We start from the raw sequence: 24,459 nt of genomic DNA on the forward strand, positions 1-24,459 counted from the left end.
GATGTAAAATAAAAATTAATTAGGTTAACTTACATTTGCCATTCTGAGTGGACAGCAAGGGCAGTACAGGCAGCTGGTGGGTATAACTGCATAACACAGGTGGGCTGGAAACCTGCGGCAAACTTGATATCACCTTCTCTTAAAGTCAGAGCTTCATGGCCTTTCCAGACAAAACTGTCTCTGTCACTAACTATGTTCACTTTAGTTGTTTTCACTTCCTGCTCACGATCCTCTCGTTCCATTTGGAGAATGATTACCTGGCCTGCAGTGCCCGCAATGACTAATGTCTCACTAAGTGGGCACATGGACAGCTTTTGGATTCCAAGTCTTGGATCATCACTGTATGGATCAAAAGTACCAACCTGAAGATAAATGTCAATACATATTTAATCCAGCTGCTTACATTTAATGATAGTTCTTTACATGTACCCTTTTGCCATATAAAGTTAAAACATAAATGATGATTCCCAAAAATGCGCTTACCTGGTAATCATTGACCTAATTAAAAGATTTAACACGTCCCAATGAGAAGTCTGTTGCAAAAATGACTTCAATTGTTTTCAGCAGCAAAGAAGCACATCTAAATTACGTATGATATTCAAAAACGCTTAGTTTTATTAATATAAATCTGACATGTTACCATAGAAACAGGGAAAAATCAGATTTTCAAGTTACGCTCTAGAAACGAAATTATTACAGACGGATGGATCGACGGATGGATCGACGGACGGACAGACGAGGCGTCAACTACACCCCCTGCTTTATATGAAGAATGTTGAATGTGAAAGCGTGTTTGTTATTTTTACTTTCACTATTGTATATTAGTATCCTATCCACGGACTTATGCCCTGCCCAGATTTAGTGAAAGCAAAGAATGAAACCACTCTGCTGGTTACCGAATTTCATCGTGAGGTACCGTTTCTTGAAACATTAATTTTTTTTCTGTTGTCATTAATTAGTTGATAATCCTATTCATCCACAACATAAAAGCGCCATAACTATGTCATATATGTGCATATGCTGGCCCATTATTTTTGTCAAAAGCAACAGACCTAGGAAAGTAGCCTAAATCCCGCAAATACACATGGTAGATGCAACATTGACCTGTAGTTGATGTAGCTAAGTTGATGCAGCTTGTCAATACAAAGAGGCTGAACCATTAACCACAAAAGATGCGCTCGGTTCAAAATTAAAACAAGCATGAAATACTCACATCCCCCAGCCAATATGACATGTCAGGTGTGTGAAATGCATTAGCTCCTGTGAACTATGTTCACTGGGCCTTTTTGTAAAGAAATATAGTATGTTTTTCAAGATCTGCTCTGGAAACAAGGACTACCTCCATTTTCAGTCTAAATCAAAGTCGTTGCCATGGAAACTAAAAAAATAACTTTTAAAAAAATTCCAAAACTATCAAAAGGCACCAGTTCACCACTAAACCTATCTATGTGCAGAGTATGACGAAGAAATATGGTACGGTTTTCAAGATCTGCTCCAGAAAACGAGGACTACTGCCTTTTTCAGTCTAAATCAAAGTCGTTGCCATGGAAACTCGAAAAATAACTTTTTTAAAAATCCCAAACTATCAAAAGGCATCAGTTCACCACTAGATCTAACTATGTGCTAAGTTTGGTGAAGAAATATGGTACGGTTTTCAAGATCTGCTCCGGAAACGAAATGTGACGGCCGGACAGCACCCATTCCTATATCCCCCTTCCACTTCGTGGCGGGGGATAATAAGGAGGTATCTATTCTACAGTTGGACTACATCAAATTTCAAAACACAGCAGGTTTATTTCTCCTAAATGATAGTGTCACTTGATCAGATATGGCGGTAAACATGATTCTGAATCAGTTAAGAGAAAAGTCATCAAACGATGGTAAATGCATCTTTTGGTGATCACTGAGTCAACCAGACAGGACATTAGGTACCAGAGAACACACAGACAGCATAGGGAGTGTGTGCAGACATTTGGAAGGCCAGAATTGGCCGATAGTTTAGGTCATTCATGTCGGAATAACTTGACTCCGGAGAATCATGGGAAGAATGTGAACAGAATGTCAGGGATTTTATGAGTGATACATTGAATTTGGAAACTGCTTATTCCATCCATATTGAAAGAGCCATCATTTGTCTTCCAAGACAGGTAAACAACCAACAGTTGTGAAACTGACTTTCTTCAAAGATAAAGCATTAATACTTGATGCAGCGCTAGAAAAACTCTGATAGGAAACCAAACATTCAGGGTATCAGAGGATTATGCTGAATGGACCAGATGGATCAGATCCAAATTATTCCCATGTATGAAGAAATTCTGTGATGACAATATGATTGCTTTTCTAAATTATGACAAGCTGTGTACCGGTTTGTGTATGATCAACAGGATGATATAGGCAAGATGGGCCAGCGTATGTAACTGGACAACTACACAAACTACATCATCATCCAAGTCTAACAGGAGACGGAAATAGGACAGTGGCCGTGGCAAATGATTAACAGCCAAGTAAAGATGGACTTGATATGTGCTCCTGGAATATACATGGACTTAAATTACATATATTTTTTTCCAGATAAAACATAACATTGCCATAGCATCTGTTAATAGGGTTTATCTATGTCCACCCAGAAGGCTTGTCTGTGTATAACCACTTGGAAGGAAATGGAATTGAACTTTTAGAAGTTAAACTTCTGCAGATACTGTTTGATTTTGGGGAAAACTGTCAGTTTGTTTTGTGCAGGGATTTCAACACAAGAACGTCTAATGAGCCAGATTATGTTATAGATGATGACGTTTCATATTTACCAGTTGGACAAGATAATAATTCCACTGCAAGACATACAAGTGATAGTGGTGTAGATACATATGGAAGATGTCTCTTACAGCTGTGTAAACATTTCAATATACATATCCCAAATGGGTGCACAAAAGGAGATAGGCCTGCAAATTATACATTCATATCCCATCAAGGATGTAGTATTGTTGACTATTTCTTCATTTCAAGTGACATTTTTCACAATGTCTCTGATTTATAGGTTTGACTTGAAAGGAATCTGACCATATGCCACTTAAATGTATCATTAAAGATATACTACAGCCGTCTCAATCAGCACCACCAACAGATATTTTACAACTGATTCCCACCATAAGATATAAGCTTCTGAGAATTACGATATTCTACTTTTACAGAACAGGTGTTGAGGAAAACAGAGAATTAGTTGAAAGTGACATAAATGCAGCTACGTGTTGATTAACGGATATCTTTTCGTATAGTGGCAGTAAAATGATTTTTCAAAACAAGAAGAGGCGTACTTTTCGACAACAACCTATCTGGTTTGATAAACAGTACACAATGCTGAAAAGAGAAAAATACAGGTTCTTAAATCAATACAGGAAATACAAAAGTATTGAAAATTTACAGAGATACTTAAATGCAAAAACAAACTTCAAGGACTTTTGTAAACATAAAAGATCCAAACACGAAGAGAAGATAAGTGAAGATATTAATGATGCTGTGAAAAGGAATGACTTTAAAAAAAAAAATTGGGATACTGTAAAACATTTTTTTATGAAATACCAATCATTCTTCTACTGTGGTCCCGTCTGTGTTTTGTGACTATTTCAAGTGTCTATTAAATCAAAGATCTACAGTTGAATTTTCAGATTTTGATCATCAAGTAAATGACTGTTGATAACCCAAAATGTGATACATGTAATGATGTGTTGTCATTAGAGATAACCGAGGAAGAGATTCAGCCCTCGTCCTGTAGTCCTGCCAAACTGCTAAATAGTTAAGGAGTTATCATGGGATAACATTTATACTAAGTTATCCTATAATAATTAGATCCACATCAAGTGCTTTTATGAGTTATCATGGTGTAATATTTATACATCATTTCATATAATTATAGTTTAGCAAGTAATATTTATCATCAGGTAAAATGTATATATAAAATATCAGTAGTTTCAGTTATAGTTTTTTAGATAGATGCTAGCCTAAGGTAATGGGAGCGCATCTAGACATACTATTCAATAAGACAAGAGTTACGTCTACATAGTTTAATAGATTAGAAGCTTTTAGATAAATGCTAGCCTAAGGTATCAAGATCCCATCTTCCAGACAAAAGATATGTCTACATAGTGTTATAGATTGCCTTTAACTATTTTATTTAAGTAAATCTGTCATCACCTATATTAGAATAACATTCAGCAATTTAGACTCATTAAGGATTAGCCCCCATACAAGCTCGTCTATAGTGCATTAAGGATTAGCCCCAACACAACCTATAGTGACACCATAATCTCTTTCCAAAGCATCCAGTAAATATGTCAACCAGATTAGTGCCAGTCTAACAAGATTAAGTATTCCTCTCTGTCTAGCCATCCATTTAGCATAGGGCACAACCAATCGTGTATCAACCAATCCTATTCCTTTTTATTGTTCAAATCTTTGTTAAATACATACTGTAGCTAAGTTAAAGGGCACGTTAAATCTCCAAAGTAAGTAAGTAAGTAAGTAAGTTTTAGCCCCTTTCGGAAACACATTAAATGGCCTGGCCGGGCCCGTGTCCGAAATACGCATCATTCAGAAAGTGCACGTTAAATCTCCAAAGTAAGTAAGTAAGTAAGTAAGTTTTAGCACAGTTGCAGTTTGTACTCCAAGCGAGCAACACCTCCCAAGCCAGCACAGAGCATTGCCTGATAGCCAGCCAAGGAGAAATCCATCATCGGTAATTATCACGTTATCCTTTCAGCCTTATTCACATACTCTTAAAATCACTCTCATCGTTTGTTTGTTTGTTGTTTAACGCCGAACCTAGCAATATTCCAGCTATAGGACAGCGGTCTGTAAATAATCGAGTCTTGGCCAAGCGAGCAACACTTCCCAAGCCAGCACAGAGCATTGCCTGATAGCCAGCCAAGGAAACTCCATCATCGGTAATTATCACGTTATCCTTTCATCCTTATTCACATACATCACTCTCCCCGAATTAATCACAAAACCCCTAAATCCTTAAAAAAACAACAACACTCAACTCTTATAAATAACCAACACCTTATCCTCCCCCATCTCCCTAACACAGCTCGCACTCATTTCTACTCACTACCCACGCCCACCACTCAAACACACCCTTTGACCCAACTCCTAAAAACAAAAAACACCTAATCCCCCCTTCTCCTTAACACAACGCACGCTCTTTCCTACTCAGCACCCACGCCCACCACTCACATACCTCCACTCCTTCGACTAAATATCTCCTAATTCCCGCTTTCCACTTGTCTCACCTAATCCCAGCCTTCCAGCAACAAAATAAATCTTTAATAATCAATCCATTTCCCAAACCCTCCTACTAAAACCAACAACAAATAACCACCGCAACCTCCCCCGCCTCCTAAACACAACTCACCCAGTAAAAACAACAAACCAACTCACCTCCCCAAAACACCACTCCCACTCCACCACCACTCACCACAACACACGCTCTCCAACTCTCCAACACAACACCCAAACAACATGACTGACACCTGCAACGCCACACTCGCAGACATTCCATCTCCTTACTCACCCATGCCTGCAGAAGCGCACAACACTTCCGGGAGGTCACTCGAAAACATCGTCCCGACCGAGTATGGCGAAAACACAAAACACACCACCCCCACCAAACCAGCCAACTCGCCACCTCAAAACACCAAAAAACGCAAACTCGACACATCCACTCCACCTCCATCGCCGACATTTCAAAAAACTAAATGTAAACAAGTATTTGTCACAGAGTGACGAAATATCCCCCGCCATATACACCATAGTACCAAATATGAAGACAATCCAGCGATTAGTTCTTGAGATATTGTGGCAACACCGTTTTCCAACTCCAAAAACAGATTTGCCTGCTGTGACCTTGAAAATGGGGTCAAGGTCACCAAATCTGACAGGTGTATGCGGTGTCTGTATATACACTATAGTTCCAAATATGAAGACAATCCAGCGATTAGTTCTTGAGATATCGCGGCAACACCGTTTTCTAACTCCAAAAGCAGATTTGCCTGCTGTGACCTTGAAAATGGGGTCAAGGTCACCAAAACCGACTGGTGTCTGCGGTGTCTGTATATACACCATAGTTCCAAATATGAAGACAATCGAGAGGTTTAGTTCTTGAGATATCGCGGCAACACCGTTTTCCAACTCTAAAAGCAGATTTGCCTGCTGTGACCTTGAAAATGGGATCAAGGTCACCAAAACCGACTGGTGTCTGCGGAGTCTGTATATACACTATAGTTCCAAATATGAAGACAATCCAGTGTTTAGTTCTTGAGATATCGCGGCAACACCGTTTTCCAACTCCAAAAGCAGATTTGCCTGCTGTGACCTTGAAAATGGGATCAAGGTCACCAAAACCGACTGGTGTCTGCGGTGTCTGTATATACACCATAGTTCCAAATATGAAGACAATCCAGTGTTTAGTTCTTGAGATATCGCGGCAACAAACAGGTGGGACGTACGGACGGACGGACGGACGGACGGACGGACGGACGGACGGTCGTGAATACTATATCCCCCGCTTCGCGCTTTCGCGCGGCGGGGGATAAAAATGCGCACAAACAGACTGCACAGGCACATGCTCACCCTGGTGCATCTACTGCAAATCCATGAAACACACCTCACTTTCAAACCAATGCCCACACAGACACACCCTCACCCAGCAGGCCAACAAACACATTAACATAGAAACGGCCAAAATCCAAACACGAAAATTTGCATCACCCGCATCAAAACCGCTTCTCCCTACACCGCACCCAAACACCATCCCTCAAACAAACACCACACCCATAACCGCAAGCTCTGTCTGGGACGACGACATAGAAACTGCACCCACCTCACACACACATGCAGCCACACAACCACCCACCAACTCTCCCATACCTCACATAGCCACAACATCAACACCCGCATGCATAACAAACCACAAAACGACCACCACAAAACGACCACCACAACACGACCCTCACCCAAACACTCTACAGCCCACAAGGCAACAACATTCACCTACAAGCAAGCACAACAAAAAAACACTAAATCCACAGCTACGCCTACACCGCAAGCCCAAACACAACCCTCCACACCGCAAGCCACCCCTATGGAAACCCAAACAGCTAATTCTAACTTAACTGATGAAGAAGAGTACTCCACAACAGAAGAAACAATCGAAGCTACTCCAACTAAAACAAATGAAACTACCTTCAAAAACCAAAATAGTCTCACTTTACTCCTAGCTTACGTGCATAGTCAAAACTCACCAAACGCAAGCATGAAATCCTTCCACAAAGTAGCATTCAATCTAAACTTAACCAATCTCCCCTTCTTCCTCTTTAACCTCCACCTAAAAGAACTCACCAAGTAAAATAAAACTAAAACGAAAATTACCAAACACCCGACCCCAATAATGGAAGGACTAAATATTTTTCAGTGGAACGCCAACGGACTCACCTCCCACGGCCATGAACTAAAAGCTAAATTTAAACGAGATAAAGGCCCACATATTGCTTGTATTCAGGAAACTAAATTCTCCAAAAAATCCAAATTCACACTACCGAACTATAACTCAGTTAGAACAGATAGAGCTAAACCAAAAACAGGTAGAGCCCCAGGAGGACTGATTATATACATCAGGGAAGATATAAACTTACTACGAAGAAATAAAGATAGACACGCCAAACCTAGAAGCTAACGGCATTCAAATCACATTAAATAACAAAAAGATAAACATCATTAATATATACCACTGGGTAGAACAAAAAGTCCAACCTGAGGATCTAAATAAGCTACTCCAAATAAGCAACAAATCCACTATATTCCTAGGGGACTTTAACGCTCACCATCCTACCTGGAGCATAAATGATAAAATAGATAATCATGGCAAACTAATATCCGAATGGACCTAGTACTCCTAAATAACAACCAACCCACGAGGTACGATAAGATTAACCAAAAAATGTCGGCTATCGACCTAACTATATGCACCGCAGATCTAGCCCAAAGTACTCAATGGGAAGTACACGATGTCCCACTAGGTAGTGATCACTTCCCCATAAACATAACCATAGGAAATACAAACGTACCAATACAAACAGAAAATCAAGAACCAAAATTCCATTATAAACAAGCTAACTGGGACCAATTTCAAGTGATCTGCAATCAGGCTAATTTAAACGAATTAGAAAATAATGATCCAGAAATCTACAGTAAAAACCTAACAGATAAGATAATAAAAGCAGCCAAAACCTCCATCCCTTTTAAAACAACTAAAACAGGCAAACCAACAGTACCATGGTGGAACGAGGAAATAGAACAAACTAGACGTAAACCTAAATCAGCCTTCAATAAAGCCAAACGCGACTATAAACATCTAAAAATAGCTCACGAACTAAACCACCAAGTTCAAAGTCTAGTCAAAATATCTAAAACCAGAAACTGGAAAAAATTCTGTGAAGACATAAATAACCTTACAGACGCCAGAACGGTCTGGCGCAAAATCCACGCCATTAGAGGCTTAAAACGTCATAAAAAACCATCTAACATTAATAATTCAACAAACCCAGCTGAAAAGGTAAATAACCTCGCCAACCACTTTTCGGACGTAAGCAGTAACAACAACTTTAGCCAAAAATTTCAGGATAAACTTAAAACAGAAAACAAATCCACCAAAGAAGCAAATAATGACAACCTAGAAATAAACCACCCTTACACAATGGAGGAGCTACTCTACGTCATCCAAAACAGGAAAAAGGGCACAGCCCCAGGATTGGACCTAACTTCCTACCAAATAATTAAAAAACTCCCCCCTAACTACTCCAAGCACTACTTAAATTATACAATCTCATCTATCAAAACGGACAAGTACCTACTCCCTGGAAACAGGCCTTAGTCATACCAATCCCTAAACCTAATAAACCAGCTAATCAGGCTAACTCCTATAGACCAATTTCCTTAACTTCAAACTTATGTAAAGTAATGGAATCTATGGCTAAAAACAGACTACAACATTACCTAACTCAAAATAACATCATAAACCCAGATCAAATTGGTTTCACTCCTGGCTGCTCAACCTTAGATAACCTCGCCCGTTTAGAGCAGGACATTAAAACAGGAAAACTCAGCAAACAATATACTACAGGCATCTTCTTAGACTTCTCCAAAGCTTTCGACATGGTATGGTATGGGCTGATACAAAACCTACAAAAAATAGGACTCAAAGGTCAAATAATAAACTACATCCAAGACTTCCTAAACAATCGTAAAATAACCGTGGGTATAGACCAATCGCTTTTCGAGGGCCTATCCCCTAAAATAAACACATCTAAATTCGCGGATGATGGAGCCCTCTGGATCCGCACAAAAAGCATTCAAATGGCCCAAAACCTACTTCAAAAATCTCTAAACAAAATACAGCAATTGGCTGACAAATGGGGCTTCTCCCTTAACTCGGAAAAAACTACAGGAATAGTATTTAAACACAAAAACATGAAACCCGCCTCCCCAAAACTCCAGCTAAACAACAAACCAATCCAATTCCTAAAACAAACCAAAATCTTAGGACTAATTTTCGATGAACATCTCTCCTGGGACGCTCACATAAATAATCTAATAACTAAATGTAGCAAAGATCTAAATACGCTAAGATGCCTCACTGGCTCAAACTGGGGGCCTCCAAAGACACCCTCCTCTCACTCTATATATCACTAATTAGATCTAAAATAGACTACGGATGTGCCATATACGACACCCTAAACCAATCCCTAAGCAAAAAACTAGACTCAATCCAATATCAGGCTCTAAAACTAATAACACGCACTCAACATGGCACCTCCTACACTTCACTCCAGGCCTTAACAGGAGAAATGCCACTAAGTCTATGTAGGGAACAATTAACTCTAAATTCCTGGGCCGCGTCTCAATCCAACCCCCTAATTCAAAGCCTAATAATCAAAAATATAAGCCCAAAAAACCAAGCCTTAGCTCGAAAACACCCTCTACTTACTCCAATATCCCAAAGAATAACCAATTACTTAAATGAACACCAAATAAAAAATCTTAAACAAAACTGTAAAAAATCAAATATCTTCACCCCAAAACTTAAAACACCCAAAATAGACATAACACTAGCTAGCACAATAAATAAACAAACCGACCCAAACATAGCCAAAACCACCACACTAGCATACATACATGAAAATTGGCCAAATTGGTGTCACATTTACACAGACGGTTCCTCAGATCCTATCTCCAAACACACAGGTTTCGGAGTCCACATCACACAACCAACTAAAGCCACAAATCCTACCGACTCCCAAACAATCAAACTAATGGGCATGGCCTCAGCCCTTCATAATCAACAATCTTAAAAACAACAAAAAATCCTAATACTTACCGACTCGCTCAATGGACTACAAGCCCTCCAAAATAAAAACACCAAAAACCGCCCTGAACTAAAAAAACAGATACTAAAAAGCTCAAACGATTTAACTAAGGCAGGCAAACAAATAGTATTCATTTGGATCCCCGCCCACATAGGAATATACGGCAATGAAAACGCCGATAAAGCAGCTAAACTATCCCTTAAAATCCCAGAAATAAGCTTAAACCAACCCATCTCCAAATCAGAAATTAAAAGTGTTAACAAACAAAAAATCACCAAAAAATGGCATAAGCTATATCAAAACTCAAATAGCCAAATCAAAAAGGTTTTAAAAAAAACCCTAACCAAACCAAAAATTCTACATCCGTCCAAAAAAAATCGACAGAGTAATTACTAAACTCCAAACAGGACATACCAACCTAAATAACCACCTCAAAATAATAAGAAAACATGCAACAGGAACCTGCCCACATTGCAAACAACAAGAAACCCCAGAACACGCACTCATACACTGCACCCACTACCTAACACACCGAACTACACTACAAACCACCCTAAATCTAAATAAGGCTCTTACTCTAGAAGCAATCCTAAATCCACAAAATAAAATAGAAAAATTCAAAGCCTTAGGTGTATACTTAATCAAAACAGGACTAATAAATCGCATTTAAAACCCCAATAAACTACCAAAACCAGACCACATAAGCAAACTAACAAACTTCCATACTCAGGTCCCTTAGTTCGTCCCCTAAACCCTCTTGGCATTTTTTCAAAATTTCCAAATTTCCCAAATTCTATATAAGCAACCACTAAAACACCCCTACTGGATTGCCAAACAACTTTTTCCCCTTTTCGGAAACACATTAAATGGCTTGGCCGGGCCCGTGTGCGAAATACGCTGCAGTCGGAAAGCGCACGTTAAATCTCCAATATAAGTAAGTAAGTTTTAGCAGAGAAGGGGTTTGACTCTCTTACCAAGCAGACCTCTCTCCCACAGCCCAGAGTGTGTACCGGCTCTCTGTGGCACCCTCAGTTATTATCTAAGTATATTGTAAATTGTTAATTGTTCTTGTAAATAAAATTGTGATTAGTCTCCTGTGACTCTGGCTCTTTGCTGACTAATTCCCCAAGAAAACCAGCACGTCATTTGGAAGGTATTGTTCACCCAGAACAGTTCCATGATAGTATCATAAGGACTTGTAGAAATTTGTTGTTTTTAAGGGTTTTGCTCTAGGTTGTCATTATAAGGACTAGTGGACTAAAACTGTTAGTTTCTACCGCTGAGATTACTAAGGAAATTAAAAATCTAATTGGGAAAGCGCCAGGGTTGGATGGTTTTCCTGCAGAATTTTTAGGGTGGGCATTTCTTGTACTGTTCCATACCTAAAACTCCTATTTGATAAGATTCAGGAACATGGAGTTTTCCCCAGAGCATGGAATATTGGCATGATTTTACCTTTGTAAAGCTGATCCTAATGAATAATTACTGTGGAATAGCCTTTAAACAATGACTGGAAAATGTTTACAGCTATTATCGAAAGAAGACTATTGTATCTTTTAATAAATTATCAAGGCCACTAGAGGAACCTACACAGAGTCTCATTGGATTCCGATTAGTGGTTGTATCAATAGCTTGGTAATGTAAGTTCTTCCGTTTTCCCGCTGTTCTGAGATCCATAGAACAGTAGCATACATCGCTGTCATCAATATTCAAGACCTCATTCCAACTTTTACTGTGGTTTTCTTTACAATTGCTCGACCTATGTTCTGAACAAGCTCCCTGGTTTCATCAGTAGAAGTCAAACTAACTGAAAAAACTGGTCGACCAGTCCCTGGAACTATCACATCATGAGTACTGAGATTAGGAAAGCGAACCAGAAGTGTCCGATTTTGATCAATGGTATTTGGATTATAAGTTACAGACTGGTAAATTGCTTTGACTCCTAATGGGTCACACAGTCTAAGTTGTGGATTTAACTTGTATCCGTATTGCGAAGACATGATTATGTTAACCTTATATTTTTAATGTCTAATATAAAATGGATTTTGATCCAGATGATCTAACAGACACTACTGCTTCAGCAGAAGCAGCTGAAGGATAGGCTGATGAGACCAGCTTTATAGGACTACAGCAGGGAATAAATCTTAATGAGGAATATTTACAAGAGGCCCATAGGGCCTGTATCACTTACCTGGATATTTACGCAATCATGACAAAATATTCATTTGCCTTGTACATGTATATTATACTGCAAATATTTTGTAATTTTGACACTGTCAGCATTTAAAATGTGTAGATGGCAAATCTGACAGCATGAACGTGTACTTCTCTGGATACAAAATGTAACAAAGATTTTCGAAAATGATCGTTTCCCTAAAATTATAAAGTTATCGTAAGGAAATCATAGGCTATTGTAGCCTATTTTTGAAAATATCATAGCCCTAAGATATCTTAAGTTTGGCCTGAATCTAAGACAGTCCCATACCTGTCGTAAGTTTATTTTATCTTCATCCAAAATGGTGGCATACTTTGCCATAGATATTTTGCCAAACAATTAGTCTGCTTTACGTTCAAACATTGACATTTCATTTTTTTAAACTGTGCGATTCAAATTGACACTTCGAAAACACGAAGAACACATCAACGATTTCACGACAGAAATGTTCTTAATCGCGACAGTGATCCACATAACTATGTAGTCGATAGCTAAAAATATATTTCTATCCAAGTCCATGCTGAAGAAGTGTGAAACAACGTACCTTTTCCATAATTTGGGAAGGATAAAAATGGAAGGTGTCGGCAGGCTATAGTAATGACCGTGACCTTATTGATAACTCAGGGGCAGCTAATCTTAGTGCATACCCTCGCTTAGAGTGGTTTCTCCTGGGAGACTTTGTTCAATGTTACCGTTTTCATAAAGCCCAGAGTTCCGCTGTTATATTTTCTGGATCACATTTGTATCAATGCTTTCGCATCAGTTTTTACATCTAAAATTGTGTGAGACGAGTGGTTTAAACAATTGAATTTTAACTATACAGTGTAGTATTTATTGACTTAACAAGAAAATACATGTGATCAAACATTTGTTTATATGATATTTAATATTTTTCTAGCAAAAGTAATTGTAATTTGTTTCGTTTTAAATACAATACCTATGTTATCTATATACTATTGAAAGACAAATATTTCATAACAAGTGATTAAACAATAAATTTTGAACAATTGCAGTCTTTAAAAACAAGTGATCAAAGGTATAAAGATGTATTCCATTAAATTAATATAACAATTTATTGAAATTTTGACAGCACAGATTGTCGTATCGACAAATCAAATATGAAATGGGTTCCCATGCTCGTTCTGGTTTAAAATGTCGTAAAAAATGTAGCATGGTTTAAACATTTGTTCAAAATTCACTTTCCAATATAAGTTCGCAGAAAACGTTTATTGAATGAAATTTACTGATCAATATAAGATAGACATTTTCAACACAATAATCTTTGAATTTTGCATTCAATAAACCGATCATAAAATAATTGATTTTGGTCTTTTTAATATTTAAGTGTACATCTAGCCGCTTTATGTTTAAAGAATACAGATACTTATGACCATTCAGACAATAGGATATTTTATAATGACAATTCAACACGAAAGTTGCAACAATGATTTAATACCTGAAACACATTCAATATAACACATATCTAACAAGTTTGGCGTAAGGGGATTCTCACTGTAAACATGTGACTACAAAGCTATTGGTACATGTACATGACTCAGCATCAGTCATGCCCAGCTAGGGATCGATTCGCCTTTCACAACTGACAACCTTCCCAAGCATTGGGTATAAACACAGGAGAATCGACTACATGTACCTGACTTATGTGTACCTGACTGAGCATCGGTCAGGCCCAATCTGTTGGGATCAATTGTCGAGAGTGATACATAGAATACTAAGGTTTCGACAATTAACTACACATCTATCATTCTACACTACAGATAGAAACGCATTAGATGCTAAATACCATGGACATGATGGAGGTCAAGCCTGACCTGTGTTTTGACAACATGCATCCAATCCTAATGACTGCAGGGGTAAATATACCCAAAATCGAAGTAAAGAATTGACTGAGAATCCCCAAAGGCATTAAATATACATCTAAGACAAACAGTTACCCCTATTTTGTGCCATCGCACGCTGAGCCTGTGCTATGGATGATTTGGGCACCCTAATATATCGAACATAACAGTCTGATGACCACCGGCCTAGAGTCTTGATCAGGTGGTCTGGAATGTTAGCCGTGGAAGCTGAGGTAGCCGCACCAATACGAAATGAGTGACCGTTGTATTTCTCTTGGTCATATCCTGCCATAGACAATGTGTGTTTTAATTTTTGAATAAAGAAAGACCTGGTAAGGGGTATATTCTGCTCATTAACAAATAAAGGATCATGCTGAGCAGCTCCCATGGCCCTCCTATGATGAATAAATTCCTGTAGACAACGTACCGGACAATAAGATGTTGGAACTGCATGGATGGACAATGTTATACCCCTGCGAAAAGGATCTGTCTTAGACGATTTAAGTGTCAAATCAAACAATGTACAATCTGGTCTAAACACGACAGAGCTGAGAGACAAATGAAATTTTGCATCAAAATGGTCACATGTAAATTCTCCACAACGTAGAAAGCCAAAAAAAGCGACTGAACACACAGTCTTCATCAATAAGTCTGTGAACGGTGAAAATAGTCCTTTCTCTAGGGTGATCCAAATCTGCTGTAAAATGTCGACGGTAATTGGTAGTCGCACACTTGGGTTAACACCTTGTTCTTTCTTAATAGCTTTCATGATTGTTTCTACTCGTAGCAGATTCCTAGAACACCATGGATTCGGCACATTATGCCTCAGATAAGTGAATCTCACTCCACACAGATAACTCTTGATGGTCGTATAACGTAAATGTAGTCGATGATGGCAGTGGGCTACAAACAATAACAATGAATCTTCCGACAATGGAGGTAACACACGGGGCTGCCACACAAACCCGCACATAGCCATGAAGGTTAAAAAGGCTTGAACCCCTGCTCTGTATACCGCCCTCGTGGCTTTTGACACAGCTTGTGACCACAAATCATCTAAGTCTGGACTGGCGGTAAGGTGGGCTGACACAGATGTAGACATGTTTCTGGTGCAGGTTCGGCAGTGGGAGCTAGTTGACGGAAGTTGGTCATCTGGAAGCGAGATAATGCATCACCAATATGGTTAACTCTTCCAGGTATCTATCGGGCACTGAATACAAAATTATATTTGGCAGCTGTCAATACGAATTTCATTATCAGACACATGATGAATGGAGATTTAGAACGACATTTGCAAAGTATGTCAACAGTAGCCATATTGTCACAATGAAATCTGATACTCTTGTTAGTCCATAGCTTCCCCCAGATTGCAGCCGCCATAACGATAGGGTAAAGTTCGAGTAAGGCAATGGACATGTCCTTTGTGGTAGCTTGCAGTAAGTCAACCGGCCATGGAGCAGCAAACCATTTACCCTGGAAGTAAGCTCCAAAACCAACTGATGCAGCAGCATCTGTGTACAGGTCAAATTGGGGGGCTGCGATTAGGTCTTCCAAGAAAAACGACCGGCAATTCCAATCGCGTAAGAATGTTCTCCACATATCAAAATCTAGACGACATTGTTTGTTCAAAGTGACCCGATGTCGTAGGTGTTTCACAGAGTGGGCCAGTTGTAGGAGGTAACTGATGAATGCCCTACCCGCTGGAATGATCCGCATAGCAAAATTTAGATGACCAATAATGCTGAGCAGTAGCTGCTTTGTGACATTCTTGGCACCTTGAATAGTTGCCATGATTGATACGATTCTTGCAACTTTCTCAGTAGGTAGACGTGCCTCCATTCTATCAGTGTCCAAAATAATCCCCAAATATTCCAAACATGTGACCGGTCCGACCGTTTTATGGGGGGACGGGGATATTCAGTTCCGAGAATAGGCATTCTAGTTTGTTCATGGTGTTGATGCCTTGTACCAAATCCTTATCCACAGTCAAAAAATCATCCAAAAGATGCAATATATTGACAATGTCATACACATGATTGGCAATCCAACACACTGTGCAGACAGGCCATCAAACAGTTTTGGACTGGACCGGCATCCGAAGACTAAGCGAGTGTAATAATAAAGCTGATGATCCCATGATATGCCATGTAAGTTATATAAAGAAGGGTGAATTGGAAGCATTTTGAATGCATCTGTTATGTCCACCTTACATAGGTAAGAATGTTGTCCCATGACTTTGATAAGTTGGATAGCGTCGTCCACTTTCACATAGTTGAGGGAGAATTGTTCTTTATCAATTAATGAGTTCAAACTTGGGTTTTCCACATCATCATGTGGGGCCGAGAGGTCAACAATTGATCGCTTCTTTTTGGAATATTTCCCTTCCACAATGCCTATTGGATTAACCCTGTGGTGAGGGAAAGGAGATTGCGTAAATGGACCTATCAAATAGCCTTTGTATAGTTCATCTTGAATAATGGTGGCTACTGCTTCAGGATTGTTTCGAGCTGATAACAGATTCTTGCAGGACAGTAGTGTGAGTAGGTGGACATGTAATGCCCGTGTCAAAACCAAATTTAAAACCATGCAGCAACGACTGAACGAAGGCACGGTCTGGGTGATCAGACAACCGTTGAGACAGTTTATCCACGTCAACAGGAGATGGGGTTGCCTGTAGTCACTGTCGGTGCTTTTTGGCCGAGGAAGAATTCTGGACAGGTGTCGACTTGCCTGCTGGGAATTGATTCTCTCCTGTGTTATGCCAACATTCAAAAGCAGGGTGTGGCTTTCGACATACAGAACACAAATGTCTAAATCTACAATTCCTGTGAACACATTTCTCAGCATTAAAGTTGTTGCACAATGGGATACCTTTGTGTATGAGAACTTCCCTTCCCCGGCGATCCATGCCTCTGCGTTCTGTGTTGAGTTCTCTGTCCCTAGTTGTGGGAGTATGGTTAAAAGTCTCTCCTGGTTGGTGATGTATGGACTTGGCATCAACCATAGAACAGAACTGCGTCGAATGACCAATGTTATCACACAACTGGCAAGCAGTGATTCTGCGTCCTGTAAACACGGCTCTATAGATGGCATCATCAATCTCTCCCCATGGTAGTTTACAGTTATGTTGCTCAAGATAAGCTGCCGCTTTAGCCGAGAAACGTTTGTGATACTGATAAAAGAGTTGATTCTGATATTGGTTGTGTATATCAACTATAAGGCGCTGATACTCGTCAAGTTCGGCTCGTCTCTGTGGCCAGCGTTAACACATGATGGCTTTATACTTTCCAAAGGCTGTGATTAACATGTCAAATGTCAAGGGCAACTGCAATCTGGAGTCATGAGGACTTTTGAGTTGCATATTCACGTTATCTACCTGAATGGTTCTAGCATTGGGACGTTATTTCATCAGGAATGAGTAGTAAAGCAAGGTTCACATCCTTACCTTCCTGAATGCTCTTCCGGAGAGAGGGAGAAACAAGAGCTACGTCTGGTAAGTGCTGAGCTTGAGGCTCACTGGTGGACACACATGGAGTAGTTGAGGTGAGGTGAAATTGGGTTTAACGTCGCGTCCAAGATTATTGCACTTATATAGCGACGTGCATGCACGTGTATGTGTGTGTGTGGCTGCTTGTACTAGTCCGGACTGATGCCGATTTATAGTGCTAGCTCACTGAGATACCATGCCGCAGTTTAACATGAATACCCCACTCAGACACAGTATACTGACTCCGAGCCGACCAGTCCTTGTTTTAGCCCCTTAATGCCGAGCGCCAGACAGGGTAACAACAAGTACAATCTTTTAACGTCTTTTTGTATGACGCGGCCCGGGATCGAACCCTGGACCTTCCGCTCTCCGGGCGGACGCTCTACCACAAGACCACGGAGGCGGTCCATGGAGTAGTTGATCCTGTGTTGTTCGATTCCTGTATGGCAGTAAATAAACTGAACGGCTGTGACATCGCATGGATAGGGGCCGGATTGTCATGTGGTTGACCCGGTCCAGCAAAAGTGGTCTGCAAATGTGAAGTGTGTGGCACCGTAGCAGGCTGATTCCTGGCATCCATTTGAGTGCTCAGCGTGGCCACAGTCCGCTGTAACTTGTTCACAGTGTCCACAAGCTGGGCGAATGTTGTGTCAGTGTGTCCCTTGTAAACAATCGAATGAGGGGGCACCGTATCCTCATGAACTGCCACTGTGCTGGCTCTGGCTGACGACCCGTCCGACGATGCTGACCTTTGTCTGTCCATCCTTTTGTTACGGTCTGGGAGGTTTTCTGTGTAAAAGGTTTGGTATTGAGCACGTGTCAACCCCACGGGAGGCTTAATATCCAATATTTCCTCGATGTATGCACAGATACGTCCCGTAGTCCAATTCTGTGGAAACATCTCATACGGGCGACTGTCTACTGCACTGAGAGGGATCGTTGTACTATATCGTCGCCGAGGCACCCCGACATCGGGCGCGGCCATGTTTGTTGAAAGCGAACCGTCTGGAACATCGCAAATACTTGCTGCTTCACTGCGCACGGTATCCTGCCTGGATATCCTGCTTGACGTTCGCTTCTTGCGAGTTTTAGGAGCCATACTGCTGTACGCCTGAGAGAAACTGGCACACTTGATTTTAACTATTCGCTCGTACGTACGGAATCAAAAATTGCTTGTTATTGTTTATGACACCTGCACAAGATGGCTGACCTCGAATTGTAATTGCGCATGCTCGTACTTGGCATGCTGGGAAATTGCCGTATCCTGTTACTATAAATAGCATCACGCATGAGACATGTATGTATTACGGACATTTGTTTATTGTAGATTCTTATAATAATATTAATACATAACCGGGTGGTTAGTGTTACACTTATCTGGTAATAAACTGCAGAAGATGTCTCCTGGCTTTTAATGTTGTCTTATGTTACCTAATAATGAAACCATAGAAAATAATTAATGACGTGCCAGTGCCAAAAGCTGATGGAATTAATACGTAACAATTTATTGTATGTTACATTAAACTTGGAAAATATGAGAAAATAACGACATAGCAGTTTTAAGTTGTCATTATAAACTCACTCAATATACATTGAGCACCAATGTATATATAGTGTTTAGGAATATAGTTTTAGCTTTTTTTATTTCAAGTAGTTGTATATATCTTCATTAGTTGTAGTACAAAATGTATATGCTTGGGTTAAGAGTCCAAGCAGCTGGTCCATTTTATTGAAGGATGGACAGGTTAGTCTATTCCTGTCCCTTTGTCACAAACTCTCTAGCTTGTCAATACAATAGCTTTCAGCTTCCTAGCTGATTAATATTATCTAACTACAGCTTTCTTCCCTAACATTTGCACGCTTTTTATACACTCTGCTTATAACTCTGCACATGGACTACATATAGTTCAGGTTAGTTATTTACATTATATTTCCTAAATAGAATTCTAACTTACCATTTAAATATGTTATCAATAATGTAAACTATTGTAAATGCTTACCTATGACATCAAATAATCAAGATATCTTCTATTTTATCAGTATAAAGTGTTTAACATGTAAGTATGTATGAGAGCATGATTTGATTGGGAGTTTTGAATGATGTAAATTTATTATTTTTGTTTGTGCGGAAATGACAGCCCCGGACATACATCCATTTACTACACTCCCGGCGGTTTCTTTCATCAATCGTTATGCTATAAATGTGCTCTAATTCTCTTCCGGCCCACACCCGTGTTCTCTGTCGTGTTGGTTGATTCATCTACGCATAATTACTTCCCGCTGCCAATTATATTCATGCCCACGTGTACCTACATACTTTCGTTCTTAAACTTGTTTGCGTCCATTGTCCATCTCAGCTACATGATGTACCCGCACAATTATAGGTTTCTCCTAAAAACATACCTACATGTTTCACCCATGCATATAGTCATTGTTTATTCTTAGTATCTGCGTTACGTACATTTTTAATTATTTGATGTCTGGTGCCAAATTCCATATGTGTTAAGGGTGCATCACGTACTTCTAAACTTCCGGCAGGCCGCGCATGCGCCTCCAATGTTTATTCGCTGTTTCATCCGCCATGTTGTCGCATGCTTCTCGGCCCTCCAGCCGCCCCATTCTACCTCCTTGGAGTCGTGCTGGTTGTTGCTTACATCCATAACTTCATTCCTACTATTCCATTAAAACAGCGGGCTTTTATTTCATAATCCCCCCAAGGCTTATATTTCATAATCCCCCCAATTCATATTCAAATTCAAACATATTTTCAAATCCCTCTTCGCAGGCCGGCTACTGCCCCTGCTCACACAGCTCGTCAGGCCGGCTTGCCCCTACAAGCAGCTGCTTCCCCACGGTTGTCTAGGCCGGCTTGCCCCTACAAGCAGCTGCTTCCCCACGGTTGTCTAGGCCGGCTTGCCCCTGCAACCCACGGTTGTCTAGGCCGGCTTGCCCCTACAAGCAGCTGCTTCCCCACGGTTGTCTAGGCCGGCTTGCCCCTGCAACCCACGGTTGTCTAGGCCGGCTTGCCCCTACAAGCAGCTGCTTCCCCACGGTTGTCTAGGCCGGCTTGCCCCTACAAGCAGCTGCTTCCCCACGGTTGTCTAGGCCGGCTTGCCCCTGCAACCCACGGTTGTCTAGGCCGGCTTGCCCCTACAAGCAGCTGCTTCCCCACGGTTGTCTAGGCCGGCTTGCCCCTGCAACCCACGGTTGTCTAGGCCGGCTTGCCCCTACAAGCAGCTGCTTCCCCACGGTTGTCTAGGCCGGCTTGCCCCTGCAACCCACGGTTGTCTAGGCCGGCTTGCCCCTACAAGCAGCTGCTTCCCCACGGTTGTCTAGGCCGGCTTGCCCCTACAAGCAGCTGCTTCCCCACGGTTGTCTAGGCCGGCTTGCCCCTGCAACCAAGCTCATAAAACATTAACCATTCGTAAGCAACAACCGAGCCAGCTCCCTATTCTTGTGCCAAATATAATAAATAATTTTAGTCTACTTGTTGTTTTGTTATTTCTGCACAAATAAGGATTGAATTAGAAGTTGGATTTCTATGATTTAAGGAAATGTTTGTATATACGTATGTATGTATATATTCAGGCATGATAGTTATGTTATATTTACTTTTTATAGGAATGCCATAATCCTATATGATGTGGGTTTATAGACACACCCTAGTGTCACCCACAGGGTATGTATAAATCCTTTATTTTATCACTCACTTATGAATTTATAGGTATTATCTATGTGTTATAATTTAACACAACGTGGTACCATTTTATATATATTCCTACTCTTAGACAAGTATATATTTATGACACCACACGGCTACTAGTATTCTTCTAACTATATAGTGTGTAACTGATATATTCAGTTGTGATGTCACCTCAACAAACAACCGCAGCTTGTCATTTTTCATAATGAACCACCCCTGCAACATAATCGCTGTAACATATAAGGTCAACAGACAAATACCAGTAAATGATCCTCAGCAATGTTGTCAGACAAGCCAAACATCATCAAACTACGTTCTGGAATAGATTTGACACATTTACAAAGTATTTCTCTCCTCATCCAGATTGAAATGAAATTAGACAAGTCAGTTAATAATTAGCTCTACTTAATTTAAAAGGATAGAAAATGAGCAAATAAGCTTTGCTGTACCAGTTTCAAATTTGCAACTTCCATTCCAGACTATGCTTTTTAAAGTATTTTGAATAAGTCATACAGTCCGTAACAGTTGTTTTGTGTTCAGCTTTAGAGGTTGCATGATTAGAAAACATATTCCGCTAACAATGTAACATAATATGAATATTTCAATTTTAATTTTTTTACTACGTTTGTATCATTATCTATCGTGTCGTTATCTGATTTTCGATCACGATACTGCTTAATTTCTTTTATCCGACATACTCGTTTATCCGACATAATCATATGCAACCAACCATGTCGGATTAACGGAACTTGACTGTATTGTATTTAAGTCCTTTGTTTATTTGGGAAATATATTGGATATATAAATAACAAAACAAACTTAACAAGCTTTGATTGTCATTATAACTCGCTCATGGATGCGCTGCTTCCTGAACAATATTTGTTTTGTGTTTCCAGGTATAATGTTGGTGTTTACTCTATAAACTTTACATTTTACATAAACACAAAAAAAACATGCAGTATTGTCAAATTGACCCAGTATACACGACTTAACATCAGACTTGAACACATATTTTAAATGCTGAATGCATATGCTGATCGATCAAAGGTCTCGTCATTGTCATCTAGAATAACGTCCCTTACTTTTGTCCTTGACTTTGTACGCAATGTACATATCATAAAGTACTGTGTGCTCACGGGAGGACCATTTGAAGGGAAAATAGTGAAGTATCTTTTGGCACATTATTTCAATTCTAATAGCTAAAGCGTGGTAACACTACACATATTGATTATAACATTTATTTGATATATATATATGAGAACAAAATGTCTACTTGAAGGACACATGTAGGATTGTACGGAATATCACTCAAATAGTTGCGTGTCAAACAGTGTGACCTGACAATATGATCATGAATTCAGTGACCTTTTTCCATGTTGTTGTTATTGTCACTGGGAAACACCCCTCTTTTTCAATCTCTAATGACTTCTCTGTCAGAGTTATGATAGGTATTGTAGCTCTGTACGATCTGCGACAGGTTCACGATAGTTTCAAAAATCTATCTTATCTTAACCTTAAGTTATCTTATCTTTGAACGTAAGTTGTTAAGATCTATCTTAGCTAAGATTGTTTCAAAAACCTAGGCCCTGAACTGTTTCCATGTTATGATCCAGGATCTAAGTTTCCAGAGGCAAGGACCCCAGGGCGATTACCTATTGGCATAAATGTATTATTCTCTTCATAACAAACAAATATATACAATGTATCTGTTTATTATAGGGTGGGGATAATATCGGTTTGCATGTTATGGTCAAGGTTCTAACTCCTTTGGGAGTGCCGGACAGATGAACAGAGGGGCCAGTCTTCGTAGCATATGTGTATTTGTCTTGTTATATAAGCAATTACATGTATAGATGTATATGGTAATATGGTCTCTTTATGCCTAGCAATTGTATATAAGGTGGGGGGAGGGGTTTAGTCTCCAGGGGTGGAGCAAGACCCCCTGGGCCATCCTGGTAGCATATGTGCATTCCTCTCATTATACTCAGCAATTGTACTTATGGTTATACAGTGGGGATCTTAACTGTGTCAAAGTCATAAGCTATTTTTGGCCCTGCCCCTCAGCCCCTGGGGGTGTCAGCCACTCCATTTGTACAATTTTGAATTCTCACCATCGGACAATGCTTCCAACCATAAATGGTTGATATCTATCTCTTAGTTCCAGAAAAGAAGTTGTTTAAAGCAATAACACCAAATAACACCAAATTACCCCTAATTCACCCCGCCCCGCCCCTCAGCCCCTTGGGGGTGATCAGCCCCACCATTTGTAGAATTTTTAATCCCCACCACCTACGGATGCTTTCAGTCAAATTTCGTTAATTTTCAATTAGTGGTTCAGAAGAAGAAGTTGTTTGAATTTTTTTTTGATGTATGGACGACAGAAGTACAGACGACAGAAGTACAGACGACGGATGGACCGATGACGGACGCCACAGTATGCTAATACCTTCAGACCCAGTGAGCTCATAATCAGCTGTTTATGATTATTACGCTGCCTTAAAAGAAGATAAAAAAATATGTTACTCCTACTGGCCATGACTATTCCAAGTTTACAATAGATAGTAAAGGAATACAGCGACTGCATGGCTCTTCATATATTGAGCTTATGAGTACTCAGAAAACCACTACCGTTGTCTACAATAGTTGCGCGTCGACTTATTTGTGATGAATTAGGTCTTGTAAACTATGACAGCTCACAAGCAAACTTTTGTGCAAAGACCACTAAGGTTCTTCAAACAGTGCACACTGAACTTGGTGCAACAGTGGTTGCCATACACAAA

General features: G+C 40.0%; 1 protein-coding gene across 4 annotated transcripts in view; it reads right to left on the reverse strand.

Annotated features, from left to right (window-relative positions):
* LOC124117940 (lethal(2) giant larvae protein homolog 1-like) overlaps positions 1-24,459 on the reverse strand; it is a 211,738-nt gene that overhangs the window by 84,397 nt on the left and 102,882 nt on the right. For all 4 annotated transcript variants that reach the window (XM_046479958.1, XM_046479955.1, XM_046479956.1 and 1 more), the window contains exon 15: positions 34-362. In XM_046479958.1, coding sequence (XP_046335914.1) covers positions 34-362 — 329 coding nt within the window. The remainder of the gene's footprint in view (positions 1-33; positions 363-24,459) is intronic.

This window comes from Haliotis rufescens, unplaced genomic scaffold (genome assembly GCF_023055435.1).
Source record: "Haliotis rufescens isolate VD_foot unplaced genomic scaffold, xgHalRufe1.0.p SCAF_28, whole genome shotgun sequence".
Taxonomy (NCBI): domain Eukaryota; kingdom Metazoa; phylum Mollusca; class Gastropoda; order Lepetellida; family Haliotidae; genus Haliotis; species Haliotis rufescens.